This window comes from Hippopotamus amphibius, chromosome 1 (genome assembly GCF_030028045.1).
Source record: "Hippopotamus amphibius kiboko isolate mHipAmp2 chromosome 1, mHipAmp2.hap2, whole genome shotgun sequence".
Classification (NCBI taxonomy): Eukaryota; Metazoa; Chordata; class Mammalia; order Artiodactyla; family Hippopotamidae; genus Hippopotamus; species Hippopotamus amphibius.
Window position 1 is genome coordinate 156,218,988 of NC_080186.1, and position 19,142 is coordinate 156,238,129.

Sequence of the window (19,142 nt, forward strand, 5' to 3'; positions counted from 1 at the left end):
TTGACAGCATGGAGTCTTACCCACTGGACCACCAGGGAAGTCCCTATTATTATTATCATTTGTAGTGGATTCTGTTGTTTGCAACTAAGAACACTGGGGGATGAATCTTCTTCCATCCACATCGTGGAGAATGTTATGTATAATTGGGGAGAATAATGACAATATAGGGAAAAAAGTGGAGTTAAGATACAGGATCCATCTGGCAAGACAGGCTGGGTCCTTAGAAGCCCTGAGACCAGCTCTCTGAACTTCCCATTTCGCGAGCTAACAAAGTCCCACTTTTGTTTGAACTCATTTGAGGTGAGTTTCTGTCATTTGCAAGTAAAAGAGTTCTAACAAACACAGCTGAAAGCAAATGAATATTATGTATCAGGAGTCTCAAAAATATTCATCCCCTCTGAGCCAGTAATCACTTTTCTATTCCTTGGAAATAATTTAAAATGTTTAAAAGGCACAACCAAACTAGTGGGTGGGACTGGGCAATTGGTTGCACAAGAAAGTGCTTCTGGAGAACAATATCCATTAAATTAGAGCCAATTGATGCCAATTTCAGGCTCACCTCTTTCATAGCTTTTGTTTTACATTGGAAAGATTTTCCTTTCATTGCCATCCTAGTTTTACTCTGTGTCTCTCTGTATAGCTTGTCCCTTGTTCTTTCCCCTTGAGTCTTTGGAAACTGCCTTCTGAGGCTCAAAATTGGCATAAACTGTAAGACCGTGTAAATGCTTACATGCTTTTCAGCCCAAATTGCAGTGGAGCGCCAGAGGTCTGAAAGTGTCCTTACCAGGCCACGACGCAAAACACTACACATGATTTGAATGTGTTCACATTTCTAAAGGAGTTCTCTATGTTGAAATCTGGTTTGGAGGTCTCTGACCCAAGCCCAACAAACTCATTACAATGGTCTAGGCAAGAAGCAAGGCAGCCAAAATACAGAGGTGCTCAGGCCAAGATTCAGAAAGCCTGGAGTTTGGTCCTGGTGTCTATTCACTGGCAAACTGTGTGGCCTCAGGTAGCCCTTTCTTCTCACTAAGCCTCAGACTCCACACTTGTATAGGAAGACATTGGGCCAGATGTCTTTTTATGGTACTTTTCAGCTTTAAGCACTTTTTATGATTCCTTACAAGGTGGCATTTTTAAAGAAAGCCTGAGGTGAACTTGGGTTAGGAGTGCCTTCTATGCAATACCTGGTCTAGGTCGGGCCTCAGACAGAGTCATGGGAGGAATTTGTTTGGATGAGTTTCCTCTTTGAAGGAATCTTACCCTCTGAGTCCTCAGAGTCAAGTTTCCTGAACCAGCTTCCAAGGATGGAGGCCTGACATGGCCCCAATTCTGCTCCTGGCTGGAGGCACCCAGAGAGGTGGTCTGAATTGGTTCTGGACAACCTGGTGATCCAACCTTTACATAGTTCCATTTAATATCAAGAACAACCATTTGAAGTAGACGTACCTACCTTACTGAGGGGGAAACTGAGGCTCAGAGAGTTCTAGTGACAGCCAACCAGTGAGACAGTTGGGATTCAGACTCAGGTCTTTTGGTTTTAGTGCCGGTGTTTTCCCCTCTGTCTGACTGACATCTTGTAGGATGAACACCATTGAACAGTAGGGTGCACATTCAGAGGGGGTGATGTGGGGCCAAGTCTCACCTCTTCTTGGGTTTCATGAGACAGTAGAGCACCTTAAGGTCATCAGCTATGGCCACATCCAGCTTTGTCTCTTGATCCCTGTGAGACCTTGAGCAAAATTAATCTTTCTGAGCCTCAGTTTCCCTACCTGTAAAATGGGATGAAGGTAATGGTATCTGCCTCACACAGAAGTTGCAAGAGTTAAATGGAAGTGCTTGGCATAGTGAGTTTCCAGTAAGGTTAGTGATATGTAAAGGGTCCAATCTGCATGCCCAAATGCGGCAAGTTCCACTGTTTCTACTTCCAAGTTTGCTCTCAAACCCACCCACTTCTCTCCATCACAGGTGCCATCTTTGTCCAGGCCACCCACCCAGAAGACTTAAATTGATCTCCTGCTTGCATTCTTGTCCCCCAGAAATTCATTTCCCACACAAGAGCCAAAGTAATATGTTAAATTGAAAATCAGGTCAGATGATTTCCCTGCTTTAATCTTTCTCATTGCGTCTAGAATCCAAGCTCCCTTCATGGTTTCCTGGTCCCTCTAGACCTTCCTCTGCAATCTTTTCTCATGCCTCTCACCTCATTGCTTATCACCCCTCAGCCAAGTGGGTGTTTGGTCAGTTCCCCAAACTCAGCAAGTTCCTTCTAGGATCAGGCTCAAGATGTTCTCCATCGCTGGAACCCAGTCCTCTCCTCGTCACAGAGATGCCTTCCTCTCATCACTCAGGTCTCAGCATCAATGCCTCCCCTGATCAAACAGCTTCCCTTTCATCCTCTATTTCATATCCTTGTATAGATAAGAGTTAGTTTATACAGCAGACACACAGCACAGATTGTCATTATCTTGGTTATTCCATGTGTTTGTAAGTGACACGGTTGGTGTTCTACCCAAATCTTCCCAAATCCCTTTATCATTTCTGTGCAGTTCAACTTCACGTCCAATAGCCACCACCTGCAATTCTGTTGGAAGCCTTCCCTTGAGCTTCTAGAACATACTTTGCCCCTTGGGGTAGCTCTTAACCAATGACTGACAAGTATAGGGGTATAAATGCCCCAGATCTCTCACCTCTTGGCCGGGATAATTCTGCAGTCTCAGTTTCACATTGTTTCCCAGAGCTTTCCAAAAGGGTTAAGCAACAGTAGCCCGCTGTGGTGAGTGGCTGCAAAACACACTGTAACTAGTCATCTCCCTCGCCTGTGTGATATCCCAGACCAATGTCCTCATTCCTCCCAAGTGATCCATGAGCACTCAGTCCTCATGTCAGAGTCTGATTCTGGGGGGAACCTAACTAAGACCATAGGTTTTTTGCTCTTTTTATCGATCCCAGTAGAGTGTACATTTTATGTCTATCTTGTTCACGGTTATAACCTGCTGGCTAGTTTACTGTCTGGTACATAGTAAGAATATGCAATATATATTTGTGTAATGAGTACCTACTAGTGGTATTATTACTGGAATGTAGCATTTTTTCCTTTCATTGAGTTTAGTTTATACCAGCAGCCTACCTTGCACCCGCAGGATGTTACATGTGCCCTCCCAAAAGTACAGAATAAAAGAGAGAGATTTTGTCTTCTATAGTGCTTTCAAGAGTAGCATTCCTGTTAAAGTATTGTTTTAGCAAGGCTTGTTATGGCTAGAGGCTCTTTACAGGGAAGAGATCTCAAGAGAGATTCTCTAGGACTGTGGCATTTCTTCCTGAAATCCCAGTGTGGAGATACTTCAGAGATCTTTTCTGGGACAGAATCCTGTTATGCTTATTTGTGGGGAGTTTAAGCAAAAAGCAACTGGATCCTGGACCAGGTGCTCCCAGTGGAATAAGATGGACACCTACACAGGGGGAGGGGCAATAATAATACTAAAGATTAACAAAAATCACCCACATGTGGGAATGTAATTTTGTTCAGTCACTGTGGAAAACAGTATGGAGGTTCCTCAAAAAACTGGAAATAAAACTATCATATGACCCAGCAATTCTACTCCTGGGTATATATCTGAAAAAACCAAAAGCACCAATTTGAAAAGGTACATGCATCCCAATGTTCATAGCAGCACTATTTACAATTGCCAAGATATGGAAGCAACCCAGGTGCCTATCAACAGGTGAATGGATAAAGAAGATGTGGGGGGTGTGTGTGTGTGTGTATACAGTATATACATATAGTATATACATGTATATATATATATACATATATATATATACACACTTAATGGAATATTACTCAGCTATTAAAAAAGAATGAAATTTTGCCACTTGCAATAACATGGATGGACCTGGAGGGTGTTATACTAAGTGAAATAAGTCAGAAAGAGAAAGACAAATACTGTATGATATCACTTATATGTGGAATCTAAAAAAAAAAAAATTAACTAGTGAATATAGCAAAACAGAAACAGACTCACAGGGCTTCCCTGGTGGTGCAGTGGTTAAGAATCCTCCTGCCAATGCAGCGGACACGGGTTTGAGCCCTGGTCTGGGAAGATCCCACATGCCATGGAGCAACTAAGCCTGTGTGCCACAACTACTGAGCCTGTGCTCTAGAGCCTGAGAGCCACAACTACTGAGCCCACACTGCAACTACTGAAGCCCGTGCACCTAGAGCCCATGCTCCGCAACAAGAGAAGCCACGGCAATAAGTATCCCTCGCACCACAACAAAGAGCAGCCCCTGGCTCACTGCAACTACAGAAAGCCCATGTGCAGTAACAAAGACCCAACACAGCCAATAAATAAAAATTAATTAATTAATTAATTAAAACCAAAACCAAAAACAAAAAAATTACTAAAAAAAAAAGGAAATAGATATAGACAGCAACCTAGTGAGGAGAAGGAAAGGGGGATGGGCAAGATAGGGGTAGGAAGTAGGAGGTATAAGCTACTATGTATAAAATAGCTACAAGGATACATTGCACAGAGCAGGGAATGTAGCCAATATTTTATAATAAGGATAAATGAAACATAACCTTTAAAAATTGTGAATCACTATGTTGTACACCTGAAACTTGTGATGTACATCAACTATACCTCAGTAAAAAAAAAAATCACCAACATGGACTAGGTGCATTTATGGGCCAGTCCTTGAGTGTGTCGCATGTGTCATATCATTTAATCCTCAGAACCACTGTATGGGGTACGCCGTATGTTACCTCATCCTCAGATAAAGAGAGCCAGGCTCAGAGAGGTTAAATGACTTACCCAAGTTCATACAACTAACAGGAGGTAGAATTGGTATTTGAAATCAGCTATTATGACTTCAGAGCCCCTGCTCTTATTCCTCCATCTCTCCCCCTGGGTTAGGAATATTTAAACCAGCTCTCCAGGTGAACTAATAGAAGTACTTCAGCTTGGAGAAAGTAAGATTGAAATAGAAAACAAAAATAAGATGCAACCCTTAGTTGCTTTCAAAGACCTGTAGGCACCCATGGAAAGAGAGAGCAGGTGTGTTTTGTGTGGCTCAACCTCAGAAAGACTTCTCTAAGATTGCTGTCTAGAAATGGAGGGAATAGAGTAGGTTCAGGCACAGAAAACTCCCCCACACTGGAGTTTTGAAGGCAGCAGTCAAGTGGGTGTTTCTGTGGGAAGTCAAAGACGACTGAAGCATGGGAGAGGTGGTTGGCTGGCTTGGAGGACCTTTGAGATCTCTTGCAGGTGTGAGATTCTAGAACACAAAGGAATTAGAAGACTCAGTCTCTGCACATGTGATTGGTACCATGTAGTTCTGGAGTGACAAGATTTACACAGGTAACATGACTTGAGAGGAATTTGCTAATGCCCTGTTAATAAGTACAAAAGATATGTGCTACATGTACTCTTTGCATAAGGAAAGCAGAGCTACTGAGCTATAGGATTGACCAGTATAATGCAATGGTTGAGAATGTGGGCTTGTGGAGAGGGTGTGGAGGAAAGGGAACCCTCTCACACTCTTGGTGGGAATGTAAATTGGTGCAGCCACTATGGAGAATAGTATGGAGGTTCCTTAAGAAACTAAAAATAGAGCTACCATATGATCCAGCTATCCCACTCCTGGACATACATCTGGAAAAGATGAAAACTCTAATTTGAAAAGATACATGCATCCCAGTGTTCACAGCAGCACTATTTACAACAGCCAAGACATGGAAGCCACCAAAATGTCCATCAACAGGTGGGTGGATAAAGATGTGTTTATATGTATATACAATGGACTATTACTCAGCCATAAAAAAGAAAAGAATAATGCCATTTGCATCAACATGGATGATGGACTTAGAGATGACCATACTAAGTGAAGTAAATCAGACAAAAACAAATATGATATCACCTATATGTGGAATTTTAAAAATAACACAAAGGAACTCATTTACAAAGCACAAACAGACTCACAGACACAGAAAACAAACTTATGGTTACCAAAGGGGAAAGGGTGGGGAAGGGATAATTTAGGAGTCTGGGACTAACAGATACACACCACTATATATATAGAATAGATAAACAACAAGGATTTATTGTATAACACAGGGAACTATATTTAGTATCTTATAATAACCAATAAAGGAGAATCTGAAATATATATATATATAATCGAATTACTTTGCTGTACAGTTGAAACTAACACAATATGATAAATCAACTTCAGTTCAATTTAACAAATTTAACAAAAAACAATGTGGGCTTGTTAGTCTACACAAGTAACTTTGGGCAAGCCACTCACTACTCCTGAGCCTCAGTTTCCTCTCCTGCTAAACAGTGTTGCTCTGTGGTTTAAATCAGCTTTTGCAGGTAAAGTATTTAGCCTAGACTAAATTTATTATTTAGTGAAGACCGTAAGAGTCCAAAAGCAGTACCTATTTTACTGAAAATATGTAAATTTACATATAATTTTCTTTAAAACATAAATGCAAATACTTCTGTATCATTTGAGACGGTGGAATATTTGAGACGGTGGAATTCTGAGACTCAGAGGATCTGAGACTTTTTCTATAACCATGGTGATTGCTAACATTTACTAAGCACTCAGATACATTTCATATCACACGACTGGTTCTCAGTGAAGACGGGATCAGAAGCTGACTTTCCTGAATTTCAGGTTCTACTTTTCCCCACCTATAACAGACTATTTTGCCTATCCCAATGACAGCTTTCTGAAAGGAATGGAGCATAAATATTTTGTTCTAACTCTGTTTATATTTTGAGAAAAGCAGACCAGCTCTGGCTCAGAGCCTGCCATGTCTCCTGATAACATATCTCCCCAAGGAGTCCTCCCCCGCACACTGGCTTCCTCCACCAGCTTCTCCTTTCCCCCTCCTTCCTCCCTGGTTTCTGTTGCCCCTGTCTACATGTCCCATGTGTCTTTTCTGCCTTTCTCTATCCCTGCCCTCCTCTTTTCTCTGACTCCATTTCCTCCTCTCTTGTCTCCCTCTCTATCCACTTAGACTCATTTCTACTACTTAAACCCTGAAATTTATGACCAAGTGGCATCCAGTTAAGACTCAGTATATCATGCACCTGGAGTTGGATTGGCTACAGATGGCGTCGTGCTCTGGAAGTTTATCACCCACGTTAGAATGGCGGTGTTGGTGCCAACAGGAACCGACCAGCAATGGCAGATGGTGCAGGACTCCCTGGGGCACCAAGGGAACAACATACTTGCCTTGGTCACACTGACGGATCTCATTAAGAGCCCAGCCCTTGGATGTAGGCAAACCTGGTTCAAATCCTGTCTCTACCACTTCCTAGCAGTGCCTTCATCTGTAAAATGAGAAAACATCATGGACCGCCAAAGGCGGTTGGGAGGATTCAAGAAAACCACGCTTATTTCACAGTGTCTGGCACACGGTGTGTGACGGTTGCAGTTACTAAGGTGTTGATTAATAACGTCCACCTCCCCTCTGGCTTCTCTCTTTTCTGGTCCTACCCTCCTTGCCCAAGCCATCCGTGCAAGTCCTCTGCGTGATGGAGCCTGCCTGATTCTCCAGGCCTTGGGACAGCAAATAGAACGGAGAAGTTAGAAAACCCAGCACCTGTCTCAACCACAAAGTTTTATGATTGTGAAACAAAAAATCTCCGTGCTTCAAAACTTTAAGAGAACAAAACACAAAACGATAAAAAGAAACGTGTTTAATAGCAAATTCTTTTCCTTTCTCACACAAAGGGAAGTAAAAGGTGGAGATGGAAAATGTTCTTTTTGTTAAAATGCAGGCTCCTGCACCCTAGGTCCTTTTTCTAATCTCTCAAGAGGGAGAAAATACTGCCATCTCCTATTGTTCTTCAATCACCCCATTCCTCCTTCCTTCAAGCATGGAACCAATCTACTTGGATTTCCCCCATCCACAGGAAGTCAGCACTCCAAGGAGAAACTTGAAATCCAGAAGATTACCTCTCTTGCTTCTCCAGAGGGCCAGAAAGAGAAGTTTTCTCCCCTGCCCCTCCATTTCTCTGCCATTCCTGTTTCTTAAGCAAAAGTCCCAAATAAGATTTATGGTAGCCTTGCCTTTCTCCTATCCAGGCAGCTCATTAATATCACAGCCAAACACCCTTCCTGAACACAGCTCTGCAGAGATCTATTCCTGCTCCATGCCCACTGACTCTGCTGCATCTCCCTGGCAACCAAATAAAATACTTCTATGTGTGCGGCAATATCACCCTTAATTCTGCAAAACCAGGGCAACCTGCTCAGAGGGCTGCGCCTGCCAGTCAGTTGGTGTCCTTCTCTCTGTCTGGCTCCATTCTGGTCTGACTTCTTTTTTCATCTCCCAATTGCCTCTGAATCCCCTGCAAGCACTTACATGCCACTCCTAACACACCTGGCCTTGAGTCAGGAAACACCCTTGTCAACAAGACAGGGGCTGGAAGGGATCCTGGGGACAAGATGGCTGGGATGTCTCCTTTCATCTAACCTCAGGGGAAGACACCAGGGGCTCCTCAGCCTTGAAGATGCTGAATCTAACTGCAGTGTCTTGCAATATCGCCAACATTCTGCATTCAGTACTTCAATATTTACTGAATGCTGGTTGCATTTCAGGCACCGGGCTGGGTACAGAGGAAGCAAGACACCTCCTTAACCTCATGGGACTTATGTGTGTTATGAGGCCAGAGGGTAGCACTGGGGACTCTGGGAGCCTGAGGAGGAACAAATGGCCTGCTGGCCCGAGATTTGGGACGAAGGGCTGACCTCGAGGAGGAGTGAAGGCTACACTGAGACCAGATGATGGGTTGCAGTCAGCCACGTGGGCCAGGTTCCTAGTTAGGCAGAGGGTTCCATACTCGCCTCCTCTAATACCAGCAGGTGGCTGATGCCCTCAGCTGGGGTGGTTTGCTTCAGGCAGCCCGGGAGTGTTTGTCTTATTTCTCCTGTCTCTGGGCTACAGTTCTCCTGTTAGCCTGTCAGGGAAGAGTAACGGTGAACGATCCAAGCTTTCTCACCTCTTCTCTTGGCTTCCCCATGCTGTACATGCACATGGCAGCCGAAAGGCACATCTTTCTAAACCAGCAGCATTGGGGCCATGATGCCGGGACTCACCACGCAATGTTCATGCCTCTCAGTGGATTTTGAGGTTTGCAGTCCTCAGCGTCATGGATTTCTATGAATGGTTAAGAATCAGACCATCTGCAATTTTTAAAAATGCAAACTCAACAACTGCCCCAAACACAAATACAGGAATGCTCAATTTCCACCTGCAGCCATTTGCTCCCATTGTGTTTCCTTATGTGAACATTTACTGAGCACAAACCTCTTACGTGTGAGGTAGAGAAAATGGTAGCGCCTGTCTCAGCGGGTTGCAGAAAGAGTTAAGTGAGATTCTGTAGGCAAAACTGCTTTACCCAGGGCCTGACACACTAAGTCCTTTGTTTTCACATTTATTAACTGCCTCATAATTATTACTTTACGGGGCTGTCTCCCCAAAGACCATGAGCTCTTTAGGGTGAGGGTTTCAGCCATTTTGGTGAGTCAGTCAGTTTTCCTGGGTCTCTTCCACGTCCACGTTATTAAGGATCATATCTTATTTGCTCTTGTTCTTCACTAGAGCCTGGCAAAGGGTCTAACTCATAAAAGGCATCCTGTATATGCTTGTTGAATGAATGAGGCATAGGAAATAATAATAATGCCTCACACCTACTGTCACAGAGTACTATGTGTCATGCCCGGTGCTAAGAACTTTACAAGAATTATCTTGACTCATCCTCCAAATGATGCCACGATCACTGTTACCCCTATGTCTTCAATGCAGTAAAAGTAGAGGCTGACCGCAGTCAGTGTAGTAGTACCTTATAAGATTGACCTACCTGGATGAGTGCAAGCAGGCAGTTAACCTTTAGTAGGAGCTTACCCTGTCCAGACCCTGTGCTAAGCACTTCACAGGAATCGCTTCATTAAATCCTCCCAAGAACCCTCTGAGTGAAGTTTCCCATTTCCATTTTGTAGCAGTGATGCTCAGAGTTACTAAGTAACTTGCCCAGAAGCACACAACCAGTACACATGAGTGAAGGGCCTTTGTTCTGAATCACAGCATGATCTTGTTTGCTTGTCTCATTGGAAGTCTAAGGTCAGAAGCAGCAGAAAATTGGAATGCATGTTTTAAAAATGATACTCAAACACCTATTCCTCTTACTCAGAAAGAAGTTTTAAAAATATATACGTGTACATATATGTACACATACATGTACAATGTACACACACAACACACACACCCCCCAAAGGACAATGAGGAGCTACTGTCTATTTGGTACAGACTTTCAGTGTCAGATGATGAAAAGTTCTGGAGGTAGATAGTGGTGATGGTTTCGCAACAGTATAAATATACTTAATGCCAATGACCTATACATATAAAAATGGCTAAAATGGCAAACTTTATGTTATGTATATCATATACAGGTGTGATGTAGGTTTGTCAGCATGAGAGGTGCAGGGGCCATGTTCCTACCTGAAATGCTGCCTTCCCTTCATGGTGGAGGCCAGGTCAGTTTAGCTCATAACTCAGGCACAAATTCTTCTAGTGCTTTGTCCTTTTTGACACTGGTATCCCTAGGACTCAGTGTAAATTAACTCAACATGAAGTGTTTCCCCCATGATCAGAGGAGCACATGGAATTTGTGGTGTCTGACGCAGGAGTTTGGCCATATATGGAGAGGGATTTTGTATCTTCTTAGGGTTAGCAATTCACGGACTAAGTGGTTTGGAGCCTGGCCCACTACGTTTTCTGGACAGTACCGTTTGTCACCCAAAAAGGTGTTTAATAAGGTGATTCACATCTATAATACTTCAGGTACCACGTGACTCTATGCCTAATATAATATGCTGCTCCTTCCTCACATAGCTTTGTCATGGCTCAATTCGGAAAGAGTTCATTTCTGCATTCTGAGCGGTTATGTCATGATTCCATGAAGTCTACCAGAGATGTGGGGAATGTGTTCATTCATTTATTCATCCATTCAAAAAATATTTGGGGGTTCCTAATCTGGGCCAGGCTGTAGGCTGGGTATTCTAAGCACAGTGTCGAGACACAGGACAAGTTGCCTGTTCTGCTGGTGCTTGGAAAAAAGACTGGGAAGCATGACAGAGATCTGAAGTGAACTCAGCTGCTATTTGAGTCCTGGAGTCTGAGCCCAGGAACATTCGTGTTATGAGCTTTCAATGATGTGAGCTTTCAAGACAGAGCCTGGCGTGTAGCAGGCACTCAGAAGCAGTCTGTTGAATGCTCTGGCTTCTGAGCTGGGGATCTGGAATGGTGTGAGCCTGGGGGCTGACACAGGAAGCAGCTTACGACGCGTGGACTTGTCTTTCCTTACCCTGTGTTCTACCCCTTGCTTTGGATGTGCTGGCTAGTGTTCTTGTGCACTGGGGTTGTCAGGTAACCTGACCATTTCAATGGAAAAGAATGCCTTTGTCTGCCAGTGAAGTGGAGACTGCTCCTCAGTTACCTAGTGAGCTCAGCCATCTGCCTGGAGCAGAGATATCTTGTTTGGCTGCACTGAATCCATCAGGTAGATACAGCCCATAGGCCATGTGATGACATGTAAGCAGTTTGGCTGCAGAGAGACTTTATTACAAAGAGTAATTGACATGTGCCTTCCTAGTGGTAGTTTTGAAGCAGGTAATCAGTCACCCTGTCTTCTCTCCAACTGTTTCCTTCTCTCTCTACCAGCTTCCATTCCGTTCAAGATATCCCTGTCCTGTCCCACCTTTCCTAGCACCCATGTGCCCAGAGTAGACCCTGTCTTTTCAACCCTTGACCATGTCCTTCCTGACCACTGAAACATTTTTTTTGGTAGGAAGTTTCTTTTTATTGATCAAACTTCATTTTCCTTAAACTGAACCACCTTCTCGCCTGACATTTTCATAAATCATCATCTTTTGAATCTAAGACTTCTTTGTCTTAATCACTTTATTGGGTTATAATTTACATACCAAAAGCGTACTCTTTTTAAGTGTGCAGTCTGATGAATGTAGACAAGCCTATATACCACCACATGAAACATTTGCAGTACCCAAAAAATCACTATAGTTTATAGTTTTGCCATTTCTAGAATTTTATATAAATGGAATCAGACAATATGTACTCTTCAGTAAGACATTCCTTTTTTCATATCTTAACATTTCTAAAATTGGATGTATCTTACAGTGAACATCTAACATGGCAATATTTCCTTTCTTCCTTTAAGAGCTATAACTAAATGATATATCTTATAATAGATAATATCTTTAAATCAGGGATATATTGGGTTGGCCAAAAAATTCATTCGGGTTTTTCCATACGATGTCACACACACACACACACACACATATTTATATATTTACGCTTAGACACATGTATCTAACTAGTCGGTCTTACCATCAGACACTAAGCACTGGAAAGGTGGAATCTGTACTTTGCTGTGTGGGTTCCCAGAGTGCCTATAGCTGACTACTGACAGAAGCTCAATAAATGCTGCAGAAGATGGTGATAGTGAGTTTCCAACAGTTTTCCAAAAATATCTTCTAATGACAAGAGCTTGCCTAAAACTCTTCTTGGAATGAGTCAACAGTCTCTAACCACAATAAAGTTTCTCTTTGGGGGCCCAGCTACCTCTGCACTAGTATGAGACAGCATTTCTCAAAATTTCTTCCATGGACAATTAATACCACTCAAGGTACTAATAAAAGGAGGGAGAGGGGAGTACCACTGTTACAGAAATTTGGGAAACATTTCTTATTATTATCTACCACTTAGAGATTCACAACTCATTAGTGTGCTAAAAGTATAGAGAAGGCCTGTGGGGAAGAAAAAAATGGTAACTCTGTTTCAGTCTCAGGTGTGTTTCACCCTGGAGCTTTATGGGACATCCATTAATAGCTTACAGAATACACTTCAAGAAAGACTGGTCGCATAAGTAAGCATGAATTTAAAAGTGAGCAAGGGGAAGATAATGAGATTGAAGAGAGCTGTATGTGAGCCTGTCCCAGCTAAGCCCAAAGCTATGCGATGGCGTCTGGAATGGGATAGATGAGGATGCTCTCTGCGAGGCAAGAGCTGAACAAGCACTTTCCCTTGTGTCATAATCTCTTCATAGTATGAAGGGACACGTGGGAAGGCAACCTTTCCCAAGAGGCAACGAAACAACACAAAATATGCATGGGCTAATCCCGTAGGTGACATGCCGCAGTGCATGGGCTGGATAACTGAGGTTGAGTGAGGAGAACCTTCTGCCCCAGCCATCTGCCTTAGCCATCCACTGGGGGTGAGCTGTTGTGTTTGTCTACTGGCCAGACATCTCTAACTGATGAGAAAACTGAAGCAGGTAATAGAATGGTTTGCTAAAGCGGAGAGAAGCCCACCTGCAGGAATTACCCTGATCATTTAAATGATGGTAAAATCCTTCTCCAAAATAGCATTGACCCAATACACATACAGATGAAAGGACAACAGACTGGGCCCGAGACTCAAAATCAGGCAGAGGCTCAAAGAAATCTATGAGCTCCCTTTCATTTTTAAAAATATGATTTTAAACATTGTCATAGTGAAATTGACTTTATTTTTTCTCGGTATATATGCCTATGAATGTTAACACATATATAGATTTATTTAACCGCCACCACAAACAGGATACAGGACAGCCCCTTCATCCCATACAATTCCCTTTTACGATCCTCTCCAAACCCAGTACCCCTGGTAACCACTGAAAACCACTATCTTTCATCACCATGGTTTTGTCTTTTCGAGAACCCCCTTTCTCTTTGCTAGTCCCTTTGCTTAATTTTTAAACAGTGGTCTCTGCATGTTTATGTGTGGGTGTAAATCCAGTGCCCACACTTTCGCCTCTATTGTTATGGGTTTGTTATTCAACATTTATTAGCACCTATTAGGTACTGTGCTAAGCTTTTCACATACATTATCTCATTTTAATCTCACAACAGCCTTATGATACACTTATGTCATCATTATCCCCATTACACACATATGGAAACTAGGGGTCAGAGAGGTTAAGTGACTTGCCTGAGGCCTCACAGCTCACAAGTAATTGAATCCCAGCACAAACCCAGCTCCATCTGACCACAATCCTTAAATACTATTCAGTAAAAGGGAAGGGACTGTAATTAGGAAGGAGGTCCATGAAGAGAGGGTCGGGGGGCAAAGAAGAGAGAGAGTCCAGCCAGTTTGGGGCCCTGTGGTTTTTTAAAAGGTCTGCAAATGTAGGTGGAGCTGGAGAACCATCTGAGTGTCCTGACTTCTCAACCTCAGCTCCTACCTTTATGTCTCCCTCCACGTGTCACATCCAGGCCTCGCTGACCCAGTGGCATCTGCCTGCTGTTTTCAGGGGCTTGGGATGGTTTTAGTCCCCTTGCAAATTTAGCAGAAACCACCGTCTGTGTCACGGCTCTGCCGCAGGACACGCAGTGGAGACCCAGGAAGAGGGGCTGGATGCCTTCTGGTTTCTACCCAGCCTCAATTCCCTCACGTGCCTCCTGACCTCATTTTTCCCTCTCGGCTGCTTGCAACACCAGCTGAAGAAGTTTCTAGGACACAGCCATCTGGTCTGTGTGCTGGAGGTGGCAGGCATGTTCTCACTGAGACAGGGCGAGTGAGACAAGAACGTGTGTGGTTGGCATGATGTTGAACAAAGAAGGGAGAGAGCCTGGCCCTGCAAGGCCCAGGGCAGCCACATCTGTACTGGGGGTAGAGAGATGCAGGGGAAAGAAAAGATAGATGTTAATGAGGAACTGGTGATGCTGCAGAGGTGGACCAAGTTGTTGCCCTGCGTATGGTGTTCTGCTGAGCCTGCCATCTGGGGAAGTGACACTGGCTAGCACGTTTTCTCCTAGAATCCACTCCTAGCTCCTAAAGGGTCTTGGAAGTGAGCTGCAAAGCCAGTGCATGCTGGGAGGAGTCACACACCCCGGATCCTTTGGAGACACATAAAGCAAACCAAAAATCAGGGTACCCATGGCCATCTCTGGAGGACACTTGATTAATAATGGGGTGAGAGATGGTGCGTAATTTAGAGCGGAACGTCTTGAGTCGCTTTAATAACAATGACTGCTAACATTTATTGAGCGCATAATATGAACCAGTCACAGTGCTAAGAGCTAACTGACATGAATCATCTCATTCATTTCTCCCCAACAACCCTCTGAGGCAGGTACTATTATCTCTAGTTTATAGAAGGGGAATTGGAAGCCCGGAGGTTTAAGTGATTCACCCAAAGTACACAGCTATCGAGGGGCAGAATCAGGACTTGAGTTCTGGTATTTTTCAAACCTAAATTTGCATATTTTATCTTCATTGCTTTCTTGCCTGTTCTAATTCAGAGATATTATTAAAGGGTAACAGAGGGAGGAAGAAGAGAGATCAGCTATACAGAAGCCCAGAATCTTCTCGAAGGCTTGCAGTGTTCTTCTGGCTCGGCTGCAGTACAGGAAGGAATAAGAGCCGGTGGGATTGGCACTGACACGGGCCCTGCAGGAGTCTGCGGATCTCACCTGTCGGTTTGAAATAACTGCATGCTGTAGAAACCTACAGCCATTTCCCAAGTTTTCTTTTTACACAATCAGCTTGGGAGGGTTTTAGACAGGTAGGCACAATGGGCTATTTTTTTCTCGCTTGGGCTGGCACCATGAAGTGTGACTATTGGTTCCACCCTGGCATACTGGCTGGCAGAAAAAGTACCAGGTCTCTTTGAGCCAACAGAAAGATCTCGATGAGCTTGTTTTTTCGATGAGTCTAAGAGAGCAGAACAGACTTTGGGCTTAAAAAGCTCCTGGACAGGAAATTAAATGAACTCTTTGAGAGTGCCACCTTAACATCGAGTCCTCTGCAAGAGGTGTTTTACAAAATGGTACCCTGTGACAACAGGTATTTATGCCCTATTAGGAGAGTACTTTATACTTAGTATTAACCTGGCCTGGACTCATCATAGACTCCAGTTCAATAATAACACCTATGACACTCTCCTGCAAGGCCTATCACTCCTGCTGTGTTTTGTAGAATGCCTCATGCATGGCAGGGCACAATAAACAGTCAATACTCATGTTTACTATGATAATGATCTTCCAAATGCCTTTCATCTAAGGATCTCAAAGTGCTTTGCAAACACTCATTAGTTAAGCTTCACAATGGCGCTCTGTTTTTATAATACGTTTTCCCATTTTACAGAATTTTAAATTGAGACCCAGCCAGCGTAAGTGGCTCGCCCAAAGTCATACAGCCAGTTTAAAGGAATGACAATGATGATGCTTTGCATTTACACAGCATAGGTTTTCTATGAGTATGTTGTAAAGATAATTTTACACTATCCTGGAGGAAGGGGGGGTAGCAAGTATTATTAAACGTTGACTGGACTGGGTAAACTGGGGCCGAGAGAGCAAGTAGCTTGTTGAGGCTTTGACTGAAGATGCAAGGCCACGCCTCCACCTCTCAGAACACCGTGTGGGCTCCTGATAACCCGCACTTGTCTGAACTTACAGGAAAGGTAGCTATATCTGGGGGAGTAGAACAGGTTGCAGAACTACAGCCGTATTTACATCCGGGAATAGTTTGTTCACATTCCCATGGAGAGAGGCAAAAGAGATGAGATGAGGCACTAGGAGAAAGGTAGGCCCAGGAAGTGAAGGAAACAGGGGCGGTTGCGGGGTGGCTGCCAGCTCTGCTCTCTTGGAGAGCATTTTCACGAAATCAGATCCTGCCTGAAAGCGGGAGCCCTCGACGGCTTGGTTCTGTACTTCAGCCTCGTGGCAGGACTCGGTCCAGTTCAGCTCAGAGGATGGGCACAACCCCATCACTGGCAACTTGGTATGAAGTGACAGGTCCTTGTGAAAGAGTTCCAGGGACACGCAGCATCTTATTGGGTGTCTCTTACGTTGGACCAGCTCTAGTTTCTACAGCTCCCTATGCCAGGAGGGGCCTGGAAATTCTCTGTGGTTCAAAAAGTAGGTAGCTGTGGATCCATCTGTTGCTACCTTTTCTTAGCAACACAGCCACATCAAAAAAGATGAAAGCATGAACAAAAATATGCGAAGGTGATAGGGGACTTGCCTCCTCCCAGTCTCCCAACACTCTCTGAGTGATCCGTGATACTCTGCCCTGAGGGGAGGCAAGTCAGACTTTGTAGTGCCAGGGAGGGGAGAGGTTGCTGGGTCTTAGGAATTCCAAGGGAGATTTGCTGACCTGAGATAGAGCCTGATGCTCTGTAAACACAGCCTGCCTGAGAAAGTTTGCTCCCCAACCCCGACCCCGCCTTTTCCAGGCCCGTGTATTCTGATTGATGACGAGACTGAGGGTTAATAAGGAGCCTTAAAGAAGGGCGCCAAGCCCTCTTCTGGAATGTGTTCACACACACAGGCACAATGGCACTAAAAAGTCTGCAGTGAAGAAATCACACCAATGCCCTGCTTCTTCCTGCTCTCATTTTGGAATGTTTCCACATTCCCCTATTGCATGGGTGGCTTAAAGGTGCAGGGAACCCAAGGAGGGGTGAGCTGTTGGAAGGAATATTTTGGAAACTTGTTCTGAATGCACACCATAGGCCTACTCTCCTTTGTGGGGAAGGAATCCGGGAAGACCCCCCCCCACCCTCTGCTGCTCTTCACAGCAGGGAGTTGTGAGACTCTGCTGCCAGTATTAAAGCTTGCTTTAGGTGACACTTCACAGAATGTAGCTTGAGACTTGCTAAATATGCCAACCACCCAGGCCACAGCCTGCCAAGTCCACGTGGACACACTGACTCCAGGGGTGACAGCAAATGACCCTCCTGGAGCCTCAAGGACCACGCCCTTCTCCTGAAACATCCCCTTACCCAGCTTCCCACAACGAGGCTCACAGCCAGGTCAGATAAAGTCCTGAGGTTGTGCTTGCAAGGCTGGACAGGGCGATTCACATTATGCAAACACCAAAGGCGTTACTTTTGATCAGAGTCCTAGTGACCTCCCGGGGCTCTCCTGGGGCTCCTCAATTTTTACTGCAGCCTCTGATGTGCATTTTGTGTATATTTTATTCATTTTGTAAAGTAAGACCCATCTGCGGGGCTCCTGTACACATGGGTTGTACATCACAGCCCAGCCTTTGCTATCAATCACTCCACCCACATATACGCTTCCTTCCCGCATGAACTTTGGGCATCAAACGTCTTGATAACTTTGAATGACTATGAATGAGCACTGTCATCATGGTCCTTTATGACTGGGAGTGGAAAGACGGACTGGGGTAAAATGCAAACAAAACCTGACATTTGGAAACTTCTCTGGGGTCTCAAAAGCAGCAAGCAGTTAGCCTTGTTTTTCTTTTCCTGTCCTCTGTGCATTTCCCGTGCCCCAGTTTGGCCTCAGAACAGCAGACACGAAAGACCAAAAATATAATCAAGAAGGCTTTCCTCGTCCCACCACCTTCTGGACCAGGAGCAGGGACCTGGGAAGCTGTGAAAATTCTAAGTATTCCTGGGTGGATTAGATAGGCTCAGGATTCCACCAAGTTTCCATACAATGGTCACCGCCCACAGACACCTATCCCCGGGGGAATCCTCTGCAGTGGCTCTTTGAAATGTAACTAAGAGAAGAGAAGCCCTAACTGCTGATGCGCACAAACCCAACCTCCAAGTGGACGCGATATGAACAAATGAGATCTTTCTTACCCCATCCATGTGGATTCTGATGTTAGGCACCAGCCGGAAAGGGCTGCAAGGCAGACTCCGGGGGTGAGCTCTGCTCTTCCTGCTGTCCTGCGAAGTCAGCACGCCGGGCCTGCGGAAGGAGCCCCCTCTCCCCGAGCCCTGTTCCGAGCGCACACTGTCCAGGAGGCGCACGAGCAGCAGGTTGGCCGGCAGCGCCTCGATGCTGCAAAACACCAGGGTCCTGCATTCGGGGCACCTCAGCTCCTTGTGGGCCTTGAAAATCCTCTGGAGACATGGTTTGCAGAAGGTGTGCTGGCAAGGGAGGACTTTGGCGGTGACATCGAGCTTTTCAAGGCACACGGGGCACTCCAGAAGATCAAGTAACGTCACGTCATCCATTTTATTTTAAAACTCCAGTCCTGACCTGGAGGGGCAGAGTCCACATGGTCGGGTCAGCTGAGCCAA

The 19,142-nt window shown here is 44.6% G+C and overlaps 1 protein-coding gene across 5 annotated transcripts in view; it reads right to left on the reverse strand.

Annotated features, from left to right (window-relative positions):
• Positions 1-19,076, reverse strand: part of SH3RF2 (SH3 domain containing ring finger 2) — a 141,571-nt gene extending 122,495 nt beyond the window's left edge. For all 5 annotated transcript variants that reach the window (XM_057732072.1, XM_057732049.1, XM_057732064.1 and 2 more), the window contains exon 1: positions 18,699-19,076. In XM_057732072.1, coding sequence (XP_057588055.1) covers positions 18,699-19,076 — 378 coding nt within the window. The remainder of the gene's footprint in view (positions 1-18,698) is intronic.
• Between the last annotated feature and the right edge of the window lie 66 nt (positions 19,077-19,142).